This window comes from Orcinus orca, chromosome 14 (genome assembly GCF_937001465.1).
Source record: "Orcinus orca chromosome 14, mOrcOrc1.1, whole genome shotgun sequence".
NCBI classification, from domain to species: Eukaryota; Metazoa; Chordata; class Mammalia; order Artiodactyla; family Delphinidae; genus Orcinus; species Orcinus orca.
This window is the reverse complement of record NC_064572.1, coordinates 19,013,460-19,038,361: the sequence shown is the minus strand read 5'-3', so window position 1 is coordinate 19,038,361 and position 24,902 is coordinate 19,013,460. Positions and strand designations below refer to the sequence as shown.

Below are 24,902 nucleotides of genomic sequence, written 5' to 3'. Positions count from 1 at the left end.
ATTTTATATCAGTGTTACTATTTCTAACCTTCTCCCTGGTGTTCACCCCTCGGATGGTGCTAACAGAAGCAGTGCAGGAGACCTCAGTGTACTTTGGGGGCATTAGGCAGAAAACAGTGTTTATCTTCTTTACTACCGAAATTTGGCCTCAGCTAACGATTGTTCATGGTGGTTGAGGAATAAATGCTTTTGAAATTTCTCCTTTTTATTTTTGGAAATCAAAGGAACTAATTTCTGGACACTTGATTACGTCACTCTGCATTCACTTGAGTTTCTTCTGTTTTGGTTTTTAGGCCGTTCAACTTATTTGAATAGATAATACAGTGAAAGGTATGCAGGGGAAAAATAAGTCTCCCTTTCACCCCTGATCCCCAGCCGCCCAGTTCTCACAATTAACACATTTTTAATATATTTTTCAGGTGTGTGTGTGTGTGTATAGACTTCTTTTTTTTTTTTTTTTTGTGGTACGCGGGCCTCTCACTCTCGTGGCCTCTCCCATTGTGGAGCACAGGCTCCAGACGCGCAGGCTCAGCGGCCGTGGCTCACGGGCCCAGCCGCTCCGCGGCATGTGGGATCTTCCAGGACCAGGGCACGAACGCGCATCCCCTGCATCGGCAGGCGGACTCTCAACCACTGCGCCACCAGGGAAGCCCTGTATAGATTTCTTTTATACCAATAGTAGCACAATGAACATACCCTTTTGCAGTTTTCTTTTCACTCACTATGTCTTACAGTTTTTTCCCTGCCAGTATATACAGAGCTGCCTTACTCCCCCTGCCCCTTTTTTTTTGAATCTTTTGGCCGCACCGTGTGGCATGTGGGATCCTAGTTCCCCGACCAGAAATTGAACCCACGCCCTGTGCTTTGGAAGCACGGAGTCTTAACCACTGGACCGCCAGGGGAGTCCACTCCCCCTGTTAAAGGCTCTGTAGCATTTGAGTGTATGGATACACTGTAACTTATTTAACTCATCCATTACCAACAGACCCCTTTGGGTGGTGATGCTACAACCATAGCGAACATCTCTGTACAAACGTTTGATACCTGTGCACGAACACCTTCAGGGTAAATTCCACGGCGTGGATTTGCTGAGTCAGATGAAATGTGCATTTAACATTTCAGCGCTTCTTATCTTTATGTTTTCTTCTCCGAAGTTGATTTCAAGTTCTAGTGCAGTAGTGCCTCTGGGATGGGTGCATCAAGGTTCTCCTGGGAGCCTTTAAGAAGTACAGTGTGGTCAGTTTCCTGTTGCCGCTGTTAACAGATGAGCACAAACTTAGTGATTTAAAACCACACAAATTTATGATATCATGTTTTTTGGAGGCCTGGGTTCAGAATAGGTCTCACTGGGCTGAAATCAAGGTGTCAGCAGGGCTGGTTCCTTGTAAAAGGCTCTAAGGGAGAATCCGTGTCCTTGCTTGTTCCAGCGTCTGCATTCTCTGGCTCATGACTCCTTTGCATTGGTACCACTCCCACCTCTGCTTCTTGTCACATCTTTTCCCTCTGACCCTCCTGCCTTCCCTGTGTAAGGACTCTTGATTGCCTCGGGCCCAGACAGATAATCCAGGATGAGTTCCCATCTCAAGGTCCTTAATTTAATCACACCTGCAAGTCTCTTTTGCCATGGAAGGCAACCTGGACACGGGCTTCAGGGGTTAGGATGTAGACATCTTGGGGAGTCCACTGTCCTGTCTAACCCCATCCAGGGTTCTGGGCTTTTACTCTAGGGGTGGAGCCTGGTCCTCTGTATTTTTTAAATAGAGGTGATTCTGATATGTACCCCGGCTTGAGAACCATAATGGATGTGTATTCCGTGAAAACAAATCAAGGAGTTCTCAAATATTAGTTGCTTTAGGTTAGGATATTTTTTGAGGTTTTGCTGTGTTGGACAGACACAGGTCTTGTGAGCCCCTTTCTGAACTCTTTCTACTGCTGTCAGTTTATATTTTTCTTTCTGGTATAGACTTGCCTTGTTGTTCCCCAGACAACATTTTTAGAAGAAATTTGGGAAGAATATCTTACTTCCTCTACTTCCTTCCTACTGTACTGTTTGGTCTCTGGAGAGACTGCGGATGTCAGCAGAGGCTTCTGCAAAGTGCTGTTTGGATTCTGTGAGGACAGGGAAGGCCGTGGCACTTAGCTGCACACAGTAGCTTTGGGTTGGGTGTAGAGTATGAGTTAATGGCTTTCCTCATCCACCTGCCTCTGCCTCCTTAGGTTGGATAACCTTGTCCACTTTGAAAGCTCCTGGGGCACTTGGTTCCTCTCCCCCAAGTCCAGCTGTGTCTGAACTTGAACCGCTCTCCCAGTAGCTCTCAACTGACATTAGAGTCCCCTGGGGAGTTTTTGGTAGACCAGTGGAGAGGCTTCATCCTCGGGGATTCTGACTTAAGTGGTTTGGATGGGGTCTGGGCACCCCATCCAATACGGCTAGTATTTTCTAGCCATAAACCTGAAAGGGAATTTAAAAGGTACAGGCCACCTTGGGATCAGGTAGGACTCGTCTCTTGGGAGACTGTCCATAAGTCACCCTCAGTTGACACTGTCTTTGACTAACTGCTGTGAGATGGCTGAAGATGGGGGCAACATAACCTCAGGACCCTGAGCCCTAGGGAGCTCTCTGTGGGAGAAAGAGGAAGACTCCTGAGAGTAAATCTATGGTCCTTTGAAGTCAGGTGTGCGGTAGCCAGCAGAGGGCACCCAAGGAATGCCACGGCGTCAGCCATCTGTGCCTGGGTCTCTCACTCCCAGAGGCTGTGGGCCTGGCGCCTTCTCCGTGCCTCCAGCTTCTGGGTTAATTGCCAGACCGCCAGGAGGTCTTTTCAGCCATCACCCCTGGTGACTGGTGTTCTTGTCGGTTAGCTTATTGTTGAAGGATCCCCCTGCTGGTTTCCCCAGATGCTAGAGGATTGCCATTTTCTTTGAAAGACAGTGTTTCCTCTTAAGTAATTATTCTCAAAGCCTCATGAATCCTCAGTTCTGCGAAGCTTTCCTATTTATGGAAAAGAAAGGCAATCTCCTCTGACAACTGTCCCTCTCGTCTAGAAACAGTAGATACTCCAAGAGGTCAATGTAGCGATGCCTGTAGAGCAAGTGAAAAATTCCGTCTGCTGACATATTTGGGATGAAATAACTTAAATCATTTATATTAAAAGTGTACTTTGTAAATATTTTCCCAGCATGCCTTCCATTAAAGTGATTTTTGCATCTGGATTAGACAGCAGGGTTTCTGGTTAGATTGAAAACGGCCCAGGAATATAGTGTTTAATAATGTTGGTATTTCCATTTGAATTTCTGAAATAAGGATATTCAAGATACCAAGATAAGCATTCAAGATACTTAGTGACAACACAGGACAGCGGGGAGGGTCATGTTTTCCCATTGCCTGGAAGGACGCTAGAGGGCGCCACAGAGTCCTGCACAGGGTCACTCAGAAGGGCAGGGGTTACAGTGGGTCCAGGCAACTCAGCAGAACGAGATTCCAGAGCCCCAGGAAGGTATCAGTTCCACATTTCAGATTCGCAGGAAGGATGATCTGGCCGGCTTAGCCTGGGTCCAGTGTCTCGCCCTGGGGCTGGTTAGCTCTGGCCGGCGCTGTAGCAGAGACCTCTCCGCATACGGGGCAGCTCCCAAGGAAGGGGTATTTGTCATAAGCACGGTGCCATGCCGAGCTCCTGGCTGCATGTATGTCTTTACCTGCTGTCTGACTCCGAAAGACTGTGCATAAGTCAGGAAGCAGTAACACAAACACCAAAAACTAGACTGATTTGAAATATTGATCTAAAGTTGCTTGTTATGTCAGTTTCTAGTTTTATGAAAAGATGTATAACTGTTACCTAGCACGCTGAGTACACTGGTTCTCCGTGTGCAAACCACTTCCCCCCCCACCCCCGCACCTCCCAGTGCGCTGGGGGGTGTGCTCCCATAGGTGACCTACCCCGCTGTGTCTGGAGTTGACAGATAGCAGAACTGGGGCCTGGAGGGGAGCCCCGTGGGCTGAGTCTGTTTCCCCAGCTGGACCCCGTTCCCTCTCCGCTCCAGCAGTATAGAGGGAGCTCTGGGAGCTGCTCGGGCCACACGCAGCTCCAGCATTCCTTCCTCTACATAAAGCACTTTAGAAGGCAGGGAAGCAGGATGGAAGATGCCTAACCTGACAGCACTGCTTTTCGTATGTTTTTCTAAATGCACATCGTGGGTCAACCTTGGTACCTGGGATAAACTTGAAATCCAGATCTCATCTGTGTGTGGGAGAGTGAGAATGGCTGTCTTTCAGCACTTCTTGGTCTGTGGCACAGGAGCTGGACCACCGTCTTTTTGAAGAGTGTACTGCGACTGCACGGACCGTGGTTTAATCGAGAACTCTGGCCTTTCAGATTCCGAGAAAATGGCGCAGTATCTGGAGGAGGAACGCCACATGAGGGAAGAGAACCTGAGGCTGCAGAGGAAGCTGCAGAGGGAGATGGAGAGAAGAGAGGCCCTGTGTCGGCAGCTCTCCGAGAGCGAGTCCAGCTTAGAGATGGATGACGAAAGGTGCGTGCGTGTCTCACGAGCCTCGGGAAAGCAGCAGCCCAGGCTCCAGCCCCTCTTCACCTCCTGTAAGAGGAGGCAGCAGATGGCAGGGACGTTTATTTATTGTAATGATGAGTACTGTGGCCTCAGTGCGGATGCTGAGAATGGGATAAATGAAGAAGTTTGACCGTCCTCCTTAAACACAAAAAGACACACAAAAAATGGCCTTTCCCAAATTACTCGGTGGGACAGACATGGAGGCGGGTTTTGTGTCGGGAGGCAGCGTTTGCAGGTGTCGTAGAATCGTCCCATCCTGGAGCATGGGCGCATATCTTAATCCCTAGGTACAGGTGAGCAGGCGGTGTGCGGCACAGCCTGAGGAAGCAAATACATCCAGGGGGCGAAAGAGTCCACGGCGGGGTGGGTGGAAGTTGTTGAAAGCCAGAGGCTTTGGTTTACCACACTTGGTAACTTCAACCTTTTTGCAGCTGGTTTTCAAAAACACAACTCACGCAGTGCATTTATCTGCTCAGGTCGCAATGTCAAGTCCCCTCACTGGCCCGCTGGGAAATGGGCCGGCATAAGAGAGGCATCCTTTGGTTAACTAGAGGACACGGCTCAGTTCTCCTTGCTCACCCAGATTTTCCTTTCCTTCCCCACCTGCCCTCCTCCTCTGTGCTTGGGAGTGAGCTGATCGTTAAGATAAGCAACATCCACCTGTGCTGGGCAGCCAGTGCCTCAGACCAGGGTCTGCCAACGGCTGTGAGGACTAGTACAGGCTGTCGATGCCAGAGCACGTTGTTTGAACGCATGTGGGCAGTGTTAGCAGATCAGCACTCTGTTTCTCTTGTTGAATAGATCCAGAGGGCTAACAAGGCTTTTTTGTGTGTGTGGTATGCGGGCCTCTCACTGCTGTGGCCTCTCCCGTTGCAGAGCACAGTCTCTGGACGTGCAGGCTCAGCAGCCATGGCTCACAGGTCCAGACGCTCTGCAGCATGTGGGATCTTCCCGGACCGGGGCACGAACCCGTGTCCCCTGCATCGGCAGGCGGACGCTCAACCACTGCGCCACCAGGGAGGGGCTTTTGATTAATTTGCTGTGGACAGTATTTGCTGTGGTATTATCGTTTCATGAAAAATGTAAATTTTTCTATAATGAAGATCTAGTCTTTTTTTTGGGCTGCACTGCACAGCTTACAAGGTCTTAGTTCCCCGACCAGGGATGGAACCCAGGCCCTCAGCAGTGAGAGCACAGAGTCCTAACCATTGGACCGCCAGGGAATTCCCGATCTACTTTTATCATTTAAAAAACTTTATAAAAAACAAACTTAGATCTGTTTTTTTAAAAAAAAATCTTCCTCATTTGAAAAGAATAAAGAGGATTCTTTCTCAGAAGTTTCTATCATAAAACTATCAACCTTAACTCTGAATTTCACTGATCTGCTTCTGACAGTGTCTCATTCTTTCTGAAACTCTTATCCTCTGAAAACCATTACATTGAAAACATAAGCTACAATAGTAGATAACTTATTAACTACTTTTTTAACTACCTTAAGACATGGAGCAGAGCATGTATTAACACACACAGTACCCTGTGCTTGATTTTGATTACGACATGCTCTGAGGGACAGTTTCTCTGACTGTGGTGACAGCACTGAAGCTACTTCAGGCTTTCCAGATAAATTTTTTTTTTTCCCCAGGATTGGTATTCACTCCAGAAGGTTTGCCTTACCTTTTTAGGTCAAATTATCCCAGGTAGAGTACAGCTGTTGAATAAAGACATCGGCTCTCTCTACTGGGAATGATGATGTCAGATCTGGGAGGAAGAAAATAGTCAGACACTTGAGATGTCTACAAGTGTGTTTAATTCCTTAAAGACCAAGAGGCGGTCTTAGCCACCCCCCTGGCTGTAGAATGCAAGAGGTCCAGCCTGGTGGCACTGTGGTGGGCGTGCTAAAGAGAGTAGGAAGCATTGGTGGTAGGTAGCTCGTTGAGAGGTGCATGCCAAACTTGGGAGTCTAGGGCTTCCCTGGTGGCGCAGTGGTTGAGAGTCCGCCTGCCGATGCAGGGGACACGGGTTCGTGCCCCGGTCCGGGAAGATCCCACATGCCGCGGAGCAGCTGGGCCCGTGAGCCATGGCCGCTGAGCCTGCGCGTCCAGAGCCTGTGCTCCGCAACGGGAGAGGCCACAACAGTGAGAGGCCTGCGTACAGCAAAGAAAAAAACAAAAAAAACCTTGGGAGTCTGGTTTTCTTCGAGTTGAATAAACTAGCATAGGAATACCTGTGTTAAAAGTTCCTCACGTGAACTGGTTGCATGTCAGGGCTGCGATGTTTCCTGGGATAGAAACGCCTGCACATGTGGCCATTCCTTCCTTTGGCCAGAAGGCCTGGGAAGGATCGCTTATTAGGGAGTCTCTCAAGCAGAAATTCCTCCTCCTCAGCTCTCTGTGCTTGTTCACAAAGTGTGGCCTGATGTGACTTCCGAATCCAGTAATAAGTCAGACCCGGCACGGCGTGACCTGCAGAGGTGCTCAGCCCATGTGTCATTTATTATGTTCCACGTTCTGCATTTGAACATGTGACTGTTAGTTAAGCAAGCCCTGCCTTGTAGACAATTGACATCCATTTCACGGGATCACATTATCTCCAATTCGATGATATGCGTCTCAGAGGGCTTGTTTGGTTTTGCCTGTCAAGTAACAGTTTACAGGTAGCCACTAGAATGTGGATTTGTCTAATTCTTGGGACAGTGGTGGTGAATGTCTACATAGCTATAGTGTGATGGAGAAAAGCCTGGTCCTCTCTGTTGCATGACGCAGCTCTGTCACCAGGCCTCCATCCTGAGCGAAAACACCCCGGATTCCCTCACCTGTGCCCCTGGGGAGAGAGCTTTGCCAAGCAGTGGAACAGCGTGGCTCTGGGGTCCACATTATACATGTCTCCTCACTGCAGCATTGATTTCTAAACATTCAGGAGTTTGACCTCAAGATGTGAACCCCAAACATTTTCTCATAGGAGCTTTCTTAGGAACTACTGCAACGCAGACGGCTCTAACCATCTCCTTCACTCCTCTTAGGTATTTTAACGAGATGTCTGCACAAGGATTAAGACCTCGCACTGTGTCCAGCCCGATTCCTTACACACCTTCTCCCAGTTCTAGCCGGCCGATATCACCTGGTGAGTACGTGTTCTCAGCTACCTCTGTTTCTGCTGTATTTAACGTATCCCTGAATACATTCCCTTCTAGCATCTGAAAAGCTTGTAAACAGAGGGTGGTCACGTGTTGTCCAAAAACACCAGAAATAATCAGTGCTATCACAACTGAGTCTTAGCTTGCAATTTTAAAACAGTGTCAGCTGGTGGTTTTCTGGAACCAAAAAAATAACTTAACTCTAAAACACCTTTTTAAAAAGACTATCTTTGACTATGATTTTAAGTGCCGGTGGTTTGACAAAAACCTCGGGCAGATTTCTGAGATGCACCATAGCATATCTTTTATGGGTTCTCTCATTATGGTCTACATACCTCATCTCCTTTTTATCCTCAGAATAATTAACGCAGGCGTCGTGTTAAAATTGAGGAAGCAGTCATTTGGTGGGTCTGTAGCTACTGGTCACGTGGCCAGGAAGTGGCCATGGCCAGGCAGGGCGTGTCTTGCTTCACACAAAGCCTGTGTTCTTTCGAGCACGAGCTGCGTCCTGCTATTTCCACTGGCGGGTGAGTGGGCCTCGGCCCTAGCAGGCAGGCCGTGCAAGAAGGAACTGGCTGCGCTTCTGCCTCTGGCTTTGCCCCTCAGAAGCCTTTCCCTCAAAGGCGTGCTTGTGTTCATCTGACCCTGAAAAACCCTCTCCCCAGGGTCTCTGGCTCGGTACCCGCACAGCATGGGGCTTTCGGGCCAGGAGGGCAAGTAAATGATCCAGCAGGGAAGAAAGAGGAAGCAGGGGGCCGGAGGGGGTGTGTGTGGGCAAGTGGGGTGGAGGGAGGAAAGCAAAGGTAGTCGGCCAAGGGATCGTGTCTTGTGACTGAAGTGTCCAGGCTGACGTTCTTGTGCGCGCTGGTAAACAGATTTTCAACAGAGTTGGGGAAAAACGTGTGTGGGGAGGGGGGAAGGGCGGTGGCGGAGCACTTTCGCACAGAATACAGTGAGGTGACGGCTTAGAAGGTGGCAGCAATAAAGGTTTTGTGGCTTCGGACAGTAAAACAGCTTCAGGTTAGGGTGACGTCTCATTTTGTCTGTTTGTAATCATTAGACACCAGGGACGCCCTTCAGGTTGACCGAGGGGAAATGCTGCAGCCTCGCGGGTGGCCGTGGGTAGCGGCAGGCAGGAGGGGCTTGGGTTTGTGAGTTTAGGATCCAGCCCAAGCACTGTGCTGCTGTGACTTTTTGTTTTTGTAAGAGGGGTGATTTTTAAAAAGTCCAAGACGAAGTGTGGCAGCTTTTGTCCGCTTGGGGCCGGCACGCTCTCTGGCATGTGACGGGGGGAAAGAGGGGCCGTGTGCAAACCAAAAGGACTTTCTGTTGTGGATCCACAACACAGCCCTCAGCTGTTCTTGCCCCGAGGATGTTCCTGAATCTGTTTCTCCTGCTCTGCAGTGGCCTTGAGGTCTCTCCAGAAGCTTCTCTCCCTAGCCGCCTCTCAGTTTTCCCCAAATAGCACTTGGATTTCGTTACCGTGATAAAGGTTGTCTTTGCTTTCTGATTTATTGATGTAAAAGGAAGTCATGAGTTAGGAAGACGCAAGAAGGAGGGAGGCTTTTATAGTTGATCGTGATGCTGATTCATGCTAATATAAATTCATGTTCTCTTTGATTTATTTAAACCTACAGGCGTGTAACTTCCAGTTCATTAAATATAGTGTTGTGGTCATTGAAGAAAGAAAAAAACAGAAGTGAGGTCTTGGTTGGGAATATTAACTTCTATGGTAACAAATACTCTGCAGGAAGATCTTATTCCATGCACAGAATTTTGGCTTTCGCTGGCCCTGTTCCTGTAATGTGGGGCTTGCTTGTATAGACAAGCTAGTTGGTTTTCCCTTAAACTACATCATAATAAGTAACACCTAGATTTTTTTTTTCTCTCAGCCAGCCTTAGTGAGAACATTTGTATCGTATTTTAAGTTCTATAATATCATCAAAGTAGATTATAATCTCCTATTTGGCGGTAGAATTACTCCTATTCTGATCTAGTCCATTGGATACATAATACATTAGCACAATCTGAATTTTCAAGTTTTCTTTTCACTTTATTTTTTGTTGGAAGAACTTGTGCTTCTCCGTGTTAAGAATATCTAATCACTTCTCTAGTGGAATTATGCTGTTTGTATAGTTTTCATTTCCATTTGAAGCATTTTGGCTTTTCTTCTTCCCTTACCATTTCTGGTTAACATTGGCATTGGCAGTCTTGCATTTTCACTGACTTGGAATATTTTGAGGGCGATCTCACAATTTGATTGAAAGGTACATTTCCCAGTACTTCTGAAAAATCTTCTGCTTGCTTATGTGTGGATTATATAGAGGGACAGCATTATTTTTTCAACAATTTTTTTCAGGTTGTTCACTATTTGATATAGCCTGAGAAAAAGACATTCCCAGTTAACATATTTTCATATGCCTACATCAGCCATGGGGAATAACTGAAGTTTTAAAAAGGATCTACATCCCACTAGCCACAGGCACACCCACCACCCAGATCTTGGTTTCTAATTCCATTCTCCAATGAAGAGAACTAGGGCTCCTGGAAGAAATGGATGTTTCTAGGGCCTTGGGCAGGGAACATACAAGATGAACGTGGACAGTCTGGTCATGCCAGAAAGTTAGGAGAAGGTCAAAAAACTGAAAGATGAGGATAGGTCCAAGAGCCGCAGGAGGAAACTGAAAGTGCTCCCAAAGGCCCAAACTGGAACAGTTCGAGCAATGAAATAAATGATGTAATATTAGGTTATAACCCAAACATAAAACAAATATGCATTGGTTCACACTGATATGAACAAATGACTGACTGAGTAAATAAACACGGGAGAAGAGAGAAATCACCTATACAGAAGAATTCCAAATAATTGACGTAGAGACTCCATCTTCACGGAAGTGGAAATAGCTCCCTACTCTTTAAATGTGGGCTAAAGATAGAGACTTCCTTGCAAAGAATACAGTGTAAAAGGGAGGGGGGAAAAAAGAGTACCTTGGGACTTCCCTGGTGGTCCAGTGGTAAAAAAATCCACCTTACAGTGAAGGGGACGCGAGTTCAATCCCTGGTCAGGGAACTAAGATCCCACACGCCGGGGGCCAGCCAAGCCTGCGTGCCACAACTACTGAGCTCGCGCACCTCAACTAGAGCCCACGTTCTGCAAACTGCAGAGTCCACGCCCTCTGGAACCCGTGCACCACAACTACTGAACTCGCGCACCTCAACTAGAGCCCACGTGCTGCAAACTGCAGAGTCCACGCCCTCTGGAACCCGTGCACCACAGCTACAGAGCCCGGGCTCCCTGGGGCCTGTGTGCCACAACTAGAGAGAAGCCCGCGCACCACAAGGAAGATCTCGCGTGCCGCAACTAAGACCCAACACAGCCAAAAATAAATAAAATAACTAAATAAATAATAATAATAAAAAACTTCTTAGCTATTTAAAAAAAGAAAGTACCTTTACAGAGGAAAAACTTGACCGGCACTGCCTCATCTGGGAGATCAAGGTCAGCATCGACAGTGGTCAGTCATGTCAGTAGTATGTACCCTTCATACGATGTGATGAGAAGGGCCCTTTACCTCTGTAGTCTTCCTCCTCAAAATGAATCACCCCAGTCTAACCACGTGGAAAACATCAGACAGTAGAGGGACAGTCTGTCTATAAAATACCTGATCAACACACCTTAAAACTGACAAGGTCATCAAAAACAAGGAAGTTTGAGGAACTATCTCAGCCAAGAGGTGCCTAAGGAGACATGAAAACTAAATAGCATGTGGTATCCTAAATGGGTTCCTGAAACAGGAAGAGGACATTAGGCAAAACCTCAGGAAATCCAGATAACGTGTGGACCTGAGTTAATAATAATGTGTCAACACTGGTTTATTAGTTGTGATGAAGGTACCACACTGGCTTAAGAAGTTAATAATAGGGCATCTTTCAGAATTCCCCAGTGGTCCAGTAGTTAGGACTCTGCACTTTCACTCCCGAGGGCCTGGGTTCGATCCTGGTTGGGGAACTAAAATTCCAGAAGCCTCGGGGCACGGCCAAAAAATAATAATAATAATAACGGGGAATCTGAGTGTGTGAGATGCAGGAACTCTCTGTACTATTTTTGCCACTTTTCTGTAAACCTAAAACTATTCTAAAATAAAAAAATTTATTTTAAAGAAAGCTACTAACATAGATGAAATCACCTAGTCGTGGAAGATGGAGGGAGAAGAGGAAAACCCTCCCACCTGATCCTGAAGGATGTAATATTTAGAGGTCAGGTACAGGAGGAAACCTGGTGAAGGAGATTGGGAAGTTGCTGCCAGGGAAGGGGAAGGGAAACTGGTATCCGATGTCACTGAGGTTAAGATAAAGCATTTCAGCAGGAAGGGAGGGGTCAGCTTTGTCTGTTGTTGCCCCAAGGTCAAGTGCAATGAGAGGTGGAGAGTAGCAGTGCACCTGGCAGCACGGAAACACTGCTGGCCTTGGCGAGAGCAGCCTTGATGGAGTGGTGGGGACAGAGCCAGATGAGAGAGCGTTAAAGAGGAAGTCGTATCTCTAGCGTATGAATGTTAACAGAGACATGTCTGACTTGTGGAACTAAGATAAATTTCAAAGGAACAGAAGGTGTCTGCCTTTAGTTTGGTTCGACGATGCTTATTTTTTTTTCTTCCTTCAGCAAAGATTTATTAGAGGGAATTTGGGGGCAGTCGGAAGGGTATAAAGAAGCAGAAATAAAATCATCCAGAATCCTTTTATCCGAAGGCAGTGTTAATATTTTAGTGTTTTCAAGTGTCTCCTCTCCCTATCCCCCCGACCTCTTGTAGTTTTCCTTTAAGTAGTTGGTTTTCTATGGATTATACACTTTGGTATCTTGATTCATTTTGCTCAGTGGTTTTTGGTCATGAATTGCTTTTCATGAGTCACTTTTAAAATTTGTTGTCTTGAGCTTGTGGACAATGGAATATATCTTAAAATTTTTACTCTAGTTAATGCATTTGTATAGCACAGCAAGAGCAATTTATTCCAGGAATAGCTTTATAAAGCCACAGTATTCTGTTTAGGAGATATTTTCTACCTAGGTTTTTTGGGATTCTTATTGTTTATTGTACTCCTGGGCAAGAGGGTCAGATGCATGATGATTAAGGGAAAACAAAAACTAGTAAGACATGGTCTCTGGCCTCTAAGAGCTTATAGGGCCTAGGGAAGTAGGGGGCAAAACACAAGAAATAAGATAATCTTAGGGCTTCCCTGGTGGCCCAGTGGTTGAGAGTCCGCCTGCCGATTCAGGGGACGCCGGTTCGTGCCCCGGTCCGGGAAGATCCCACATGCCGCGGAGCGGCTGGGCCCGTGAACCATGGCCGCTGAGCCTGTGTGTCCGGAGCCTGTGCTCCTCAACGGGAGAGGCCACAACAGTGAGAGGCCCACGTACCGCAAAAAAGATAATCTTAATACAAGTTATATATATATTTTTTGTTTGCTTGGTTTTTAATAAGCAATGCCTTTTTTATAGGTTTTTTTAAAAATTTATTTAATTGATTGATTTTTGGCTGTGTTGGGTCTTCATTGCTGCACGCGGGCTTTCTCTAGTTGCGGCAGGTGGGTGCTACTCTTCATTGCGGTGCACAGGCTTCTCATTGCGGTGGCTTCTCTTGTTGGCGGAGCATGGGCTGTAGAGTGCAGGCTCAGTAGTTGTGGCACATGGGCTCAGTAGTTGTGGCTCATGAGTTCTAGAATGCAGGCTCAGTAGTTGTGGCACATGGGCTTAGTTGCTCCGTGGCACGCAGGATCTTCCTGGACCAGGGCTTGAACCCACGTTCCCCGCATTGGCAGGTGGATTCTTAACCACTGTGCCACCAGGGAAGCCCTCATTTTATGTATTTTATATCCCCTAAAAAGTTAAGTTGTGGTACACCCACTCAATGACATACTACCCAGAACTAAAAAGGAATTAACCTGATACACACAATAACTTGTATGGATCACAGGGGCATTGTGATGAATGAAAAACTAATCTCAAAGGGTTATATACTCTATGATTTCATATCTATAACATTCTCAAAGTGACAAAATTACAGTGGTGGAGCACAGATCCGTCGTTGCCAGGGGTTAGGATTAGAGGGAAGGGGTGACTATATGTCCCTAAAAAGGGACAACACAAGGAAGCTTGTCTGTGGTTTTGTAACAGTTCTGTATCCAGATTGTGGTGATAATTACTTGGATCTACACAGGTGATAAAAATTACACCTGTACCCACACACACACGAAGAATGCATTAAAAACTGATGAAATCCAAATAAAGTCTGTACCTTAGTCACTTGTATTGGACCAGTGTCAATTTTCTGGTTTTGACAGTGTGCTCTGGTTATGTAAGATATCACTGGGGGGAGCTGGGTGAAGGGTAGACAGGGACCCTGTAGTATTTTTGCAACTTCTTACGAATTACAAACTATTTCAAAATAAAAAGTTAGGATAAAATTAAAAGGTATAATAAAAAAAAAAAGCACTAAATAAAGAGAGTTTCAAAGAAGAGAGAGCTACCAGCTTAGAGAGCTTTTGAGAAGAGCCCTGAAGGAGAGGTTAATGAGCTGAAACATGCTGAGCCCTTCCTTTGTGCCAGGCACTCATTTCATCCTCACAACAACCTTATGCAGTCACTGTGATAATCTCATTTCACAGTTGAGGGATCTAAAGTCCAGTGTCGCTCAGCACCGAGTGGCAGAACTAGAGCCCGAGATAATATGGCAGTCGGCTCTGGAGTCTGGGCTCTTTGCCCCTCCAAAGGCTGAGTGAGGTCCTGATTGACAAGGGGAGAAGGAGAAACCAAGTCCTGCAGTAAAGAGAAGACATCCCAGGCAAAGGCCATGGTGGGAACTGAGACGTGGAGGTCAGAATCAAGAGTGATCAGGTCGCTGTGGTTCTTATCACCGGCTGCCCTGGGGCCCTGCTCCCCATAGATTCGGATTCACTTGATTTGGGGTCGGACGAGGGCTTTGATTCTCGGTATTGAGAACCACTGAACTAGAACATCAGGAGATAGTTTGGAGCCAAATGCAGGCCTTTTTAATAGCCAGAGAAGGGACTTTCTTTTTTTTTTTTTAATTTGAGCAGGCGGTAGGCGGTCTTTGAAGATTCGTGATTAGCAGATTAACATACTCATCATTATTAACCTTGTCATACTGGGCAATGGGCTTGATCTTATTCATTTATTTTGTATTATGAATCGAACCCCCTGAGCTTCTCTATCTGGGGATAAGGACCTACCTTCAAAGCTTTTCTCTTAAATTTCATCACTTTCATAAGAAATGGAATTAGGGTTGTATTTCCCCACGTTGTTTAAAGAAAACCCCTTCTTCCCTCCCCAAGCTGAACGAAGTTCTTGCGATACAAATACAAGTCACAGTAAATGACCCCTGAGCTCCCAAAGACTTGTGCTTTACCCCAGACCTCCATTGTGTACATGTGAACCAAATCCACAATTGGAAATGGAAATATGTCAGATAGAAAGCAGCACACTAGTTCATAGTCAAAGCAAGAAATAAAATCCTTAACCATAGGTGTTGAGGGCACAGACAGATTCTGGGACAGGACAACTAAAGATAGGCGTGGTGGCTGCATGTCTCAACCGTGGAAGTCAAAAGACACTATAGAAGAGCATCTTTAAGGACTTCCCTGGTGGTCCAGTCGTTAAGACTGCTCGAGCACTGCAGGGATACGGGTTCGATCCCTGGTCAGGGAACTAAGATCTGGGCATTAAACTTTGGAGCTGATTCTGGGGTCCTAGATGAAGACTATGCAGAAGGTTATAGTGGGCTGGGGGTGTTTCTTCCTTAAATATCAGTTTCTTTGGGGGGAACAATGGCATATGTAGGTCTTTTTGTTTTCTTCATTGAATATCCTGAAGTTGCCAGGTTCTCAGTGGTGAATTTTTTGTTTGCTTTGTGGCTGCTATACACACCCATTGGTTCTGTCTCGTTATTATTGGTATATCTTTTGACACTTACCCTTTCCTTGCATCCGATTTTTACCCCTTTGCTCTATTTTTTCCACTTTACTCTTGTTTCTTCCCATGTCTTCTACTTCTGTACATCTCAGTTGGACTCCTGTCAAGGCTGGACTTGTTTTTTTTTTAGTTGTCATAAGAACACTTTACATGAGATCTACCCTCTTAACACATTATTAACTGTACAGTACAGTATTGTTAAAAAAGCACAATGGGGCTTCCCTGGTGGCGCGGTGGTTAAGAATCCACCTGCCAATGCAGGGGACATGGGTTCGAGCCCTGTTCTGGGAAGATCCCGCATGCCGCGGAGCAGCTAAGCCTGTGCACCTCAACTACTGAGCCTGCGCTCTAGAGCCCACATGCCACAGCTAGTGAAGCCCGCACACCTAAAGCCCGTGTTCAGCGACAAGAGAAGTCACCGCAATGAGAAGGCCACGCACCACAACGAAGAGCCCGCTCGCTGCAACTAGAAAAAGCCCACAAGCCCAACGCAACCAAAAATAAAATAAATTAAAAAACAAACCACAGTGTTGTGCAGTAGATCTCTAGAACTTATTCTTCTTATAAAATTGAAACTTTGTGCCCATTAAACAACAGTCCCCCATTTCCTCTACCCCCAGCCCCTAGCAACCACTGTTGTGCTCTCTGCTTCTGTGAGTGTGACCTAGATCCCTCGTGTATATGGTATCATGCAGTATCTGTCCTTCTGTTACGGGCTTATATTAGCATAATGTCCTGCAGGTTCATCCATGTTCTTTTTTAAAGGAATTTTCTTCTTTTTAAGGGCTAAATAATATTCCATTGTATGTATATACCATGTTTTCTTTATCCACTCATCTGTTGATGAACTTTTAGGTTGTTTCTACGTCTTGGCTACTGTGAATAGTGTTGTAATGAACACATGAGTGCAAATTTCTTCTCAAGATCCTGTTTTCAGTCCTTTTGGATAATAGCCAGCAGTGGGATTGCTGGATCATGTGGTAGTTCTATTGTTAATTTTTTGTGGTAGCTCCGTACTGCTTTCCATAGTGGCTCTACCAATTTACATTCCCATTAGCAGTTCCCTTTTCTCCACATCCTTGCCAACACTTTAAAAATGTTTTTTATTTTTATAATAGCCATCCCAACAGGTGTAACATGATATCCTATTATGGTTTTGATTTGCTTTTCCCTGATGATTAGTGAAGCTGAGCATCTTTTCATGTACCCATTGGCCATTTGTATGTTGTCTTTGGAAAAATGTCTATTCAAGTCATTTGCCCGTGTTTAAATCAGGGTATTTGTTTGTTTGCTTTTGAGTTGTAGGAGTTCCTTATCTATTTTGGATACTAATCCCTTATCTGATCTATGGTTTGTAAATATTTTCTCCCATTCCATAGGTGACCTTTCTGTTGATGATTTCCTTTGCTGAACAGAAGCGTTTTCGGATGCTGTAGTCCTACTTGGCTACGTGTGCTTCGCTGCCCGTGCTTTTGGTGTCCTATCTAAGAAATCATTCCTGAGACCAATGTCATAAAGCTTTCCCCCTGTGTTTCCTTCTAGGAGTTTTATGGTTTCAGGTCTTACGTTTAGGTCTTTAATTCCTTTTGAGTTGATTTTTGTGTATGGTGTAAGATAGGGCTCCACTTTCATTCTTTTTGCCCATGAATCTCCAGTTTTCCCAGCACCGTTTGTTGAAGAGACTACCCTTTCCGCATTGCATATTCCTGGAACGTTCACTGAAGATCATCTGACCGTTTATGTGTGCACTTATTTCTGGGCTGTTTAGTCTGTACCAGGGCTTGACTTTCATATCCCTTGTTATCCATCCAGCGGGCCGTTTGGTGAGCCCACCACTCCTCTTATCTGTTTGCATTTTCGTGGGTGACTAACAGCTTCTGCATTTTAAAGCCTCCTAGATGCTTAAAGACACCAGAGAGTTGAGTTTGTAATAATACTTACAAGTTGTTGTTATATTTCAGGTCTCTCGTATGCGAGTCACACAGTTGGTTTCACGCCACCGACTTCACTGACTAGAGCCGGAATGTCTTATTACAATTCCCCAGGTCTTCATGTGCAGCATATGGGAGCCTCCCACGGTATCACAGTAAGTATCCATGGGGCAGGAAGCAGCGCTTTCCTCCTGGTGGTGGTAGCGACTGGTCCTCCGTGGGAGCCAACATTGATGTCCTCGGACATTTACCTTTCTTCTTCCTTCCTTCCTTCAGTTCACCTTAAACTTCTAGAGACCTCCCAACAGTTTGATGCTACATTCTGGTGTTGAAACTAAAATCCTTCCCAGGAGGCAAAACTTCACCTTCATTTTCTATGAAATATTGCCCTTTGTGAAACGTAATTTGACCTCCGGCCTGTGCCTCGTTTGAACTCTAGCCAGCTCCTTGCCATAGCGAATTATCGTTGGTTGCCACAATGTCTAAAATATTTATTGTCCGCACCTTCACAGTTCACTGACCCTCAGTATTCTTCCTGGAATTAGACTTGTTTCTAGTTTCATCCAGAATTTTCTTTCCTGGAATTAGAAGGAACCTTAAGTGTATCCGGTTCAAACTCTACTCAGGGGAGTGTTTTCATTAGAGCTGGTTATTTAGTTGACTAATAGACCGGTTAGAAATGTCGCTAATAGGGGTTTGAGAACAGGGTAGAACTGAGGGTATTCCCAATGAGGGAATCTTGAAAAGAACCCCATTCTCTAAAAAAGGCATGTAAGATATTTCTGAATCTGTTTTGCTGGTTTGATGAGCTTTACATTAAAGCAGGAACGTTTTTGGTTGAGCTGTAGCTTTCATGACATTGACAACTTGTTTGAGGGATGGAAGGAGCTGGAGACATACGACGAACAGAAAAGATTTAAGGGGAGGACGTGACAGCTGTTTTTCCAATTTTAGGACTGTCTCACCGAAGTCCAGTCGTTTGATCGATGCACGTTTCATAGTGATTTTGCATAGCTTTTTCATAGATGTCGGTGTAAACTCTACCTTGTTGAAGTTTTCCTGATGGGTTCAGAAGCCAGTAGGGATGGACAAGGACCTCGCTGGTGTTTGGTCTCTGTGGGTCCGCTTTGGGGCATCCTGGGCTCCGAGTCACGCTGGGTTAGGGATGAGCCGTCTGTGCCTGCTCTGACCTGCTGTTCCTGTCCTGTCTACAGAGGCCTTCACCGCGGAGGAGCAACAGCCCTGACAAATTCAAACGGCCCACGCCGCCTCCGTCTCCCAACACACAGACCCCCGTCCAGCCTCCGCCACCTCCACCTCCGCCACCCATGCAGCCCGCGGTCCCCTCGGCAGCCACCTTGCAGCCCGCCCCCTCGCAACATTCGGTGCACCCCTCCTCCCAGCCTTAATGCATGTGCGCAGTCCGAACCTCACGTTGGGACTCGTTCGTGCAGTGGAGCCGTCGACTCAAGACGCCACAGGCTTCCTTCCCTGGCATATTCGGATCTGACTTATTTGCACTGAGGTTATCTAGGCTTCACTATTCATTGTGTTGTAAATGTGTGTCGGAAACGCAGCCAGTGTTGTGGGTCTACAACACTAAACAGACGACTTTCTCCATCGGTGTTTTACTTGAATCTTCATGTGCGTCCATTCCCTGGCTGGGACGTCGGCTATTCGACTATTTGGTAGTTCAGCAGCGGTGTGCAATTTTTTTGCTTGGCCCCAGAGCTTCATTTTCCTGGCTTTTAGGTTTGTAAAATAAAAAGGGATATCTTTTTTATATTTTTTTTTCCCATGAATTTGCAGAAAGTTACTGAGCTGTTATTACCCACCTCTCCCCCCACCCCCATTAGAATAGTGTTTACCAAGCATACCAGTAATTCAGCACTACAATTCAGACCTTTGAAAATCTAGCTCTCACTATAGAATGGGAAGTTGGATGCATCAGTGCCCAAGACAATGTTTAATAGAGCTTTCTACGGATACACTTTGTATGGGTTCTTTTCAGTATATCTCAACATCCATGTCTCTTGTAAAACAGATCTCCTGAAGTATTGGATCACATGGCTGTACCTTTTCCACATACATGGGATAGATAATTATCGTATATCTGGGTGTGAGTCTTTCTTTATCCTTGATGTTACCCTACCCAAACTGGCCCTCTCACGTGAGTCGATACCTGTTGTCCTACCCGCCAGTGGTTGCGATGGCTGATTAGGATGTGCTGTGTGATTTCTGCTGCAGAAGGCAACGTGATGGTGACAGAAACAGCTCATTTCCCTTTACATTCTTTACTCGCGTTCCCCTAAAATAGAGTTCGAACAGATATTTTAAAGGTGCAGAGTACTATGAGAAAATACTATGTGAAATGAACATTATAGGAACATCTTGGCACAATGGCCAAAATACTTTATTGCTGGCAGGAAAGAGGCGTAGAGGAAAGTGGCACATTAGCCTTGAGGACTGCTTAGTTCGCCCAGTCAAAGCAAGCGCAGTGTACAAAGAAGTATATCCTGAATGCGTCATTTCCATTCATTTAGCACAAATAAATCGTCTGGTTTCACTCTACAGTGGAACGCCGTGAGTCAGTCTTAACACTTGCAACACCTTTATTTTGGCTTTTCAGCAGTTACTGTTTTGTACTTTGGTAGTAAAGTGATTTTTACCACCTGTGTTTGCATATTTATATATGCTGTGGACAAAAATAACTTACTAGAGAATGTATATTTTATGATGAGAATGTGTATCTGTTGGATATAATCAGAGAACTGAAAATTAATTTATCCGTAATTTTGAAGAGTCCATGTTTTGTGACCGCCATCTCTAATAGCTAGCTCTTTACTGAACACACTCCTACCCGTAAGGAACCATGACATTGTAGATATTTAATGTTGTACAGTAGAGAAACCTCCATTTTTGCCTTTGAATGCATAGTTACAAGTTACAGAATGAGAAGAGGTCTTGTCTCACTGGCTAGTCGTGTTTGACTAGCATCTTAAGAACTTGAGAGTAAAAGCAACAATAGGATTTTTTTTTGACTCTTTCAGTTTCCACCTCCAAACTGAGAGTGTCACTCCTCAGTCATTTGAAAGAAATCGTAGGTCTCTATAAATTTTATTTATAATGTGTGATATACATAATCATAGTACAGTTGTCAAATATGGGGAAGAAGATCGGCATTTAATTATTGAGGCTTGAGGTTTTTAATTCAGTCAGATGGGGTCCTGTCCAACCCGGGGATTTCACCAACGGCTCACCGTCCCTCCTGGCACCTGGCCATTTTGAGGAATTCTGAGAGCAGGCGAACAAGTATTGCCTGCATCGTACAGTTCTCGGTTTTTCTTATAGGAGAAATGATATATGTTTACAAGAATCTTCTATGAGACTATAGATTTCAGTGCTGTTGAGTAGTGTCTTGCACTCAGACAAGAAAGTCCAAAATGTAATCATCTTCCCTCCACTTGCTAACAATTTAGTGACCTCCTGAAAGCACAAAAGTCAAAACATTGCCCTGTGGTGACTGAAAAAAGCACTTGGAGTGAGCAGACAGTTCTGATAAATGCCTTTTGGAGACAGGTTCTTGACATCCAGACTTCTACAGAAATGTAGCGCCGGTTTCCTTAGACTGGTTGTTTCACTGCAAAATAAAACACAGCTCCTTCCAACAGCACTTTCTCACCATAAATCGAGTTGCCTCTCCCGGTGGACATTCTGGATTGATAGAACAAACACTACTCTCTTGAAATGATGCTGTTTCATGTCCTGTTCGAGTGTTTTATGACCCCGTGTGGAGCCTGTCACACTTGGGCAGTACCTGCTGGGGCAGCTCCTTGGCCATGGTTTAGCCCCCAGGGACCCCGAAGATTCCAACCCCAAGGCCACGAGAAGCTGACTTACCTGGGGCACTTCTCGGGGGGGCTGAACTTGGTTCCTGCTATTCCTGTTGCCCACCCGCCCAGGGCAACCCCGGACTGACTCCCAGAGGCCCCAGAGGCCTTGGAAGGCAGGTGGGAGCCACAGCAGGTTCAGTAGCTTCATTTTCCTGTCTTGCTGACAGAGACCCTTGGCTACCACTGTGCTGCTAGTAGGATAAGTACTCTTTGCCAGATGACCATGCCTTTTATACAAAACCAAATTACTTTCGCTAACACCTGAGGCCTCTCTGGGCTCTGAACTGCTCTCTTTCATCCAGCATGCTGGCATTCTAGACAGACTTCTAGACATTGGGCAGATGGTGGAAGTATTTCAGATTTGATTTAACTTGCTCCTTTGTTCATTGAAAGGAGTTTTAAATTCTGAGCTCCTGAGAGACTGACCACAACCATGGAATGAATGTGTGACCAGAATGTGGCTTTGACACCAAGTGCTCGCTGCCCCTTTGTAATCGGCTTCTAACTGATTTGACCAGAAATAACGGATAATGTGAATTTTCGTTAACTCTTCAATTGTAGGAAGATAGAATATGTATCGCCCTTTGTTAGGTAGACACGAACTTTTCCTGCACGAAGCCTTGCTTGTAGAGGAAGCCCAATAAGGCAAGAAAAAGCATAGTAACTTGTGCTTGGAGAGCTCACTATTTTTATCTTATCAGTATAGAAGAAATATTTCTGCGTAACTTTATCTTCTATCTAGTACTTGTCTTATAGGTAACCAACACTGAAAACTTTGTAGTGAGGACTACCAAAGAAATACATAGTAAAACAACCTTTTATTTCCAAATTACTAAAGACCCAGCCATCGACGCTGCTACGTGAGTTCCATGCTCAAGAGCCATTGTAAGAGATTAAGGGGTTTTTAGGTTTGGGGTTTTGTTTTGTTTTTTCTTGTTGTTGTTTTTGTTTTTTTAGTTTTCTTTTTTTCCTTTTTCTCTTTTTTTTTTTTTTGTGATAAAACATACACACACAGCTGTTAGCATAAAATTATGGGGGGCGTGCTTCAGTACGCTCAGCAGTTGTGGTTAACTGTCGAGCCCCGGTTGCCTCTCGCTAGGCAATGGGAGGAATCCTATGTGCATGATAGCGTGGGTGCTGTGTGTGTGCACATGTGTGTGCATTCATGCCTTAACTCGGGTTACCGCTCAACTTTAGTTCTTCACTTAGTCTGCACCGTCATCTAGATTGTTCTGTACATCTCGATCTGAACTTCATCCTGGCAAAAACAAAGTTGCAGGCACACCAGTTTGAGAATGCATTCCTCCAGCAGAGTGTTGGATCAGGTTGACCCTGAGCCTTCTTTGGACTTTCTTTGGAACTAGGCATGGACAGCAAAAGTGGACTGTCCCATGGAAAGACATCAACAAGGAAGAGAGGACAGCCAAGTGCTATAGCGTGTCTCTGGCCTCTGTGTATGTGTGCTCACTGTACGTCGTTCATGATAGCTTGTCTACAACTTGACTAGGTTGGAGTTCTGGTAATAGTGGCAATCTTGACATTCTTGGTCAGAGTTTAGAGAGATGTAAGACTTCCAATTAATGTCTTATTTACTTCTTTATGTTGATTAGTCTTTGATACATGTGCTGAATCAGAAACCTAAATAAAGATAATTTTTTAAAATGAATCTCTTGAGCTTTATACCCTATCTCTTTCTTTCTGGTCTTTGAGTCGGAAAATGAACCTTGTTTCCCTGTGATTTCTGATAGATATCCAGCTTAGATTCTGAATACTAAAGGCTGCCTTAGAAAGTGAACTTAAGATGAGGACACAAAAGGGATTGGTACCGCTCTGTTTCTTAATCAGGATGCTGGTTACCTGGATGTATTGAGTTTTTGAAAATTCATTGAGCTGTGCGTTTATGATCTGCGCACTGTCCCGTATCTGTGTTGTATTTCACTTGAAAACCATACACCTAGGGGATTATGAAAAGGAAAGGAAAAGCACACTCATTCCCAAAATGTTATGTATAAACAATTAGATATAGGTATATACACGCACATATATTGTCAGGCTTTGGAAATTACACTCGGTATATTAGCTTATTCTTAAATGTTTAAGTCTCTTTGTATGGTTTTCTCTTCCTACGTGTAAGAAGCATGGCTTTAGAATGAGTTCTAGGTTTGAGTACCAGTTCCTTCACTGGCTCAGTTACTTAACCTCCCTGGATCTCAAGTTTCTTACCTGTAAAATAACAATACTATATGCCTTGCTAAGATGAGAAAATCAAGATGAAACCCTCTAGTACAGGCCTTCACGTATACAATACGACACAAGTCCTTTCCGTGTCCATTCCTTTAGGCAGAAAGGTAGAATGAATATTTGGGGTGATGTTTTATACACCTTGCATTTTAGGAAGCCCCTAGCAGTTAGTCCACGTTCTGTAGGGGAAAAGAACAGACTTAGGATCCTGCCCTAGGAGCATGGCCTTCAAGAACACAGTTGTGATATCGTCTTAGGAGTGCGAGCTGTTTAAATCTAGGTCCTTTTCCATATTAAAGAGCTAAATAAACCTTGAGTTAGTCTTGACTCACTCTGGCTTAAGCAAGATATCATATTAACTATTAGTTAATGAAAAGAGTTTTGAATTTGATGTGTCATTTGGTGAATTGACCAAAATCTCAAAATGCCTCTGTGCTCATGGCAGCAAGGTTTTAGTTGTAACTTGACGAAAATGTTGACCAAGAAATTCCCCAGGACCTCTGACTTTAGGACTCGGCTGCATCTGCCGGCTTCAGTTTTCTAATCTATATAGTGGAGATAGCCGTTCTTATTGCATGTAGAATTTGAAGAAAATGGGATTCAAAACGAAGTGCTTTAACAACATGTAAGTTATAAAGTTTAAGCTATATGTACACTTTTTTTCTTTTAACACCTTTTAGAGGCTGCGTGTCCACGTGGTGCTTCTAAGATTGAAACGGTGGGTTTAGAAACTTTTTTGTGTTTACGTAAAACTCTGTAGGTAAATCTGGGTCCTTGTTTTAACGTATGGGCTATTAAAGGTAAAAAATACTTGGGGAAATTCAGTTGTATTCACTAATGTCTAATTCAGGCCCGAACTTTTAAACATTCTCTTTAGAAACAGGAAGACGCCAGTGCCTGGTAAATATGGTTTGTGCCAAATGTTTCTGTCAACATGAGACGTTGAATTTCTGTCCTTTAAAGTTTTCTTTTTCTATCTTTCACATCACCCCCATTTCCATATTACATTGAATCCTTTTGAACTGAATGTATTTAGATCTTTTTCTGAAGATCGTATTTTCTGATACCCTACTCATGATAGAGTGCAACTTTCAAGATTACTAATTATCCCAAAGAGAGAGCTTAGTAATTAACCTGAAAATTTTTCATCTTAA

At 44.9% G+C, this 24,902-nt stretch overlaps 1 protein-coding gene across 5 annotated transcripts in view; it reads left to right on the top strand.

Annotated features, from left to right (window-relative positions):
* CCDC6 (coiled-coil domain containing 6) overlaps positions 1-24,902 on the top strand; it is a 119,176-nt gene that overhangs the window by 89,048 nt on the left and 5,226 nt on the right. Inside the window, exons 6-9 of one of the 5 annotated variants that reach the window (XR_007471155.1) lie at positions 4,374-4,530; positions 7,586-7,686; positions 17,645-17,769; positions 18,829-19,366. Coding sequence is in view for 4 of the 5 variants with exons in the window: in XM_004279970.3 (XP_004280018.1) it covers positions 4,374-4,530; positions 7,586-7,686; positions 17,645-17,769; positions 18,829-19,023 (578 nt within the window). In the remaining variant the exon portion in view is untranslated. The other 4 variants (XM_004279970.3, XM_033406018.2, XM_033406020.2 and 1 more) reach the window with 4 other exon arrangements.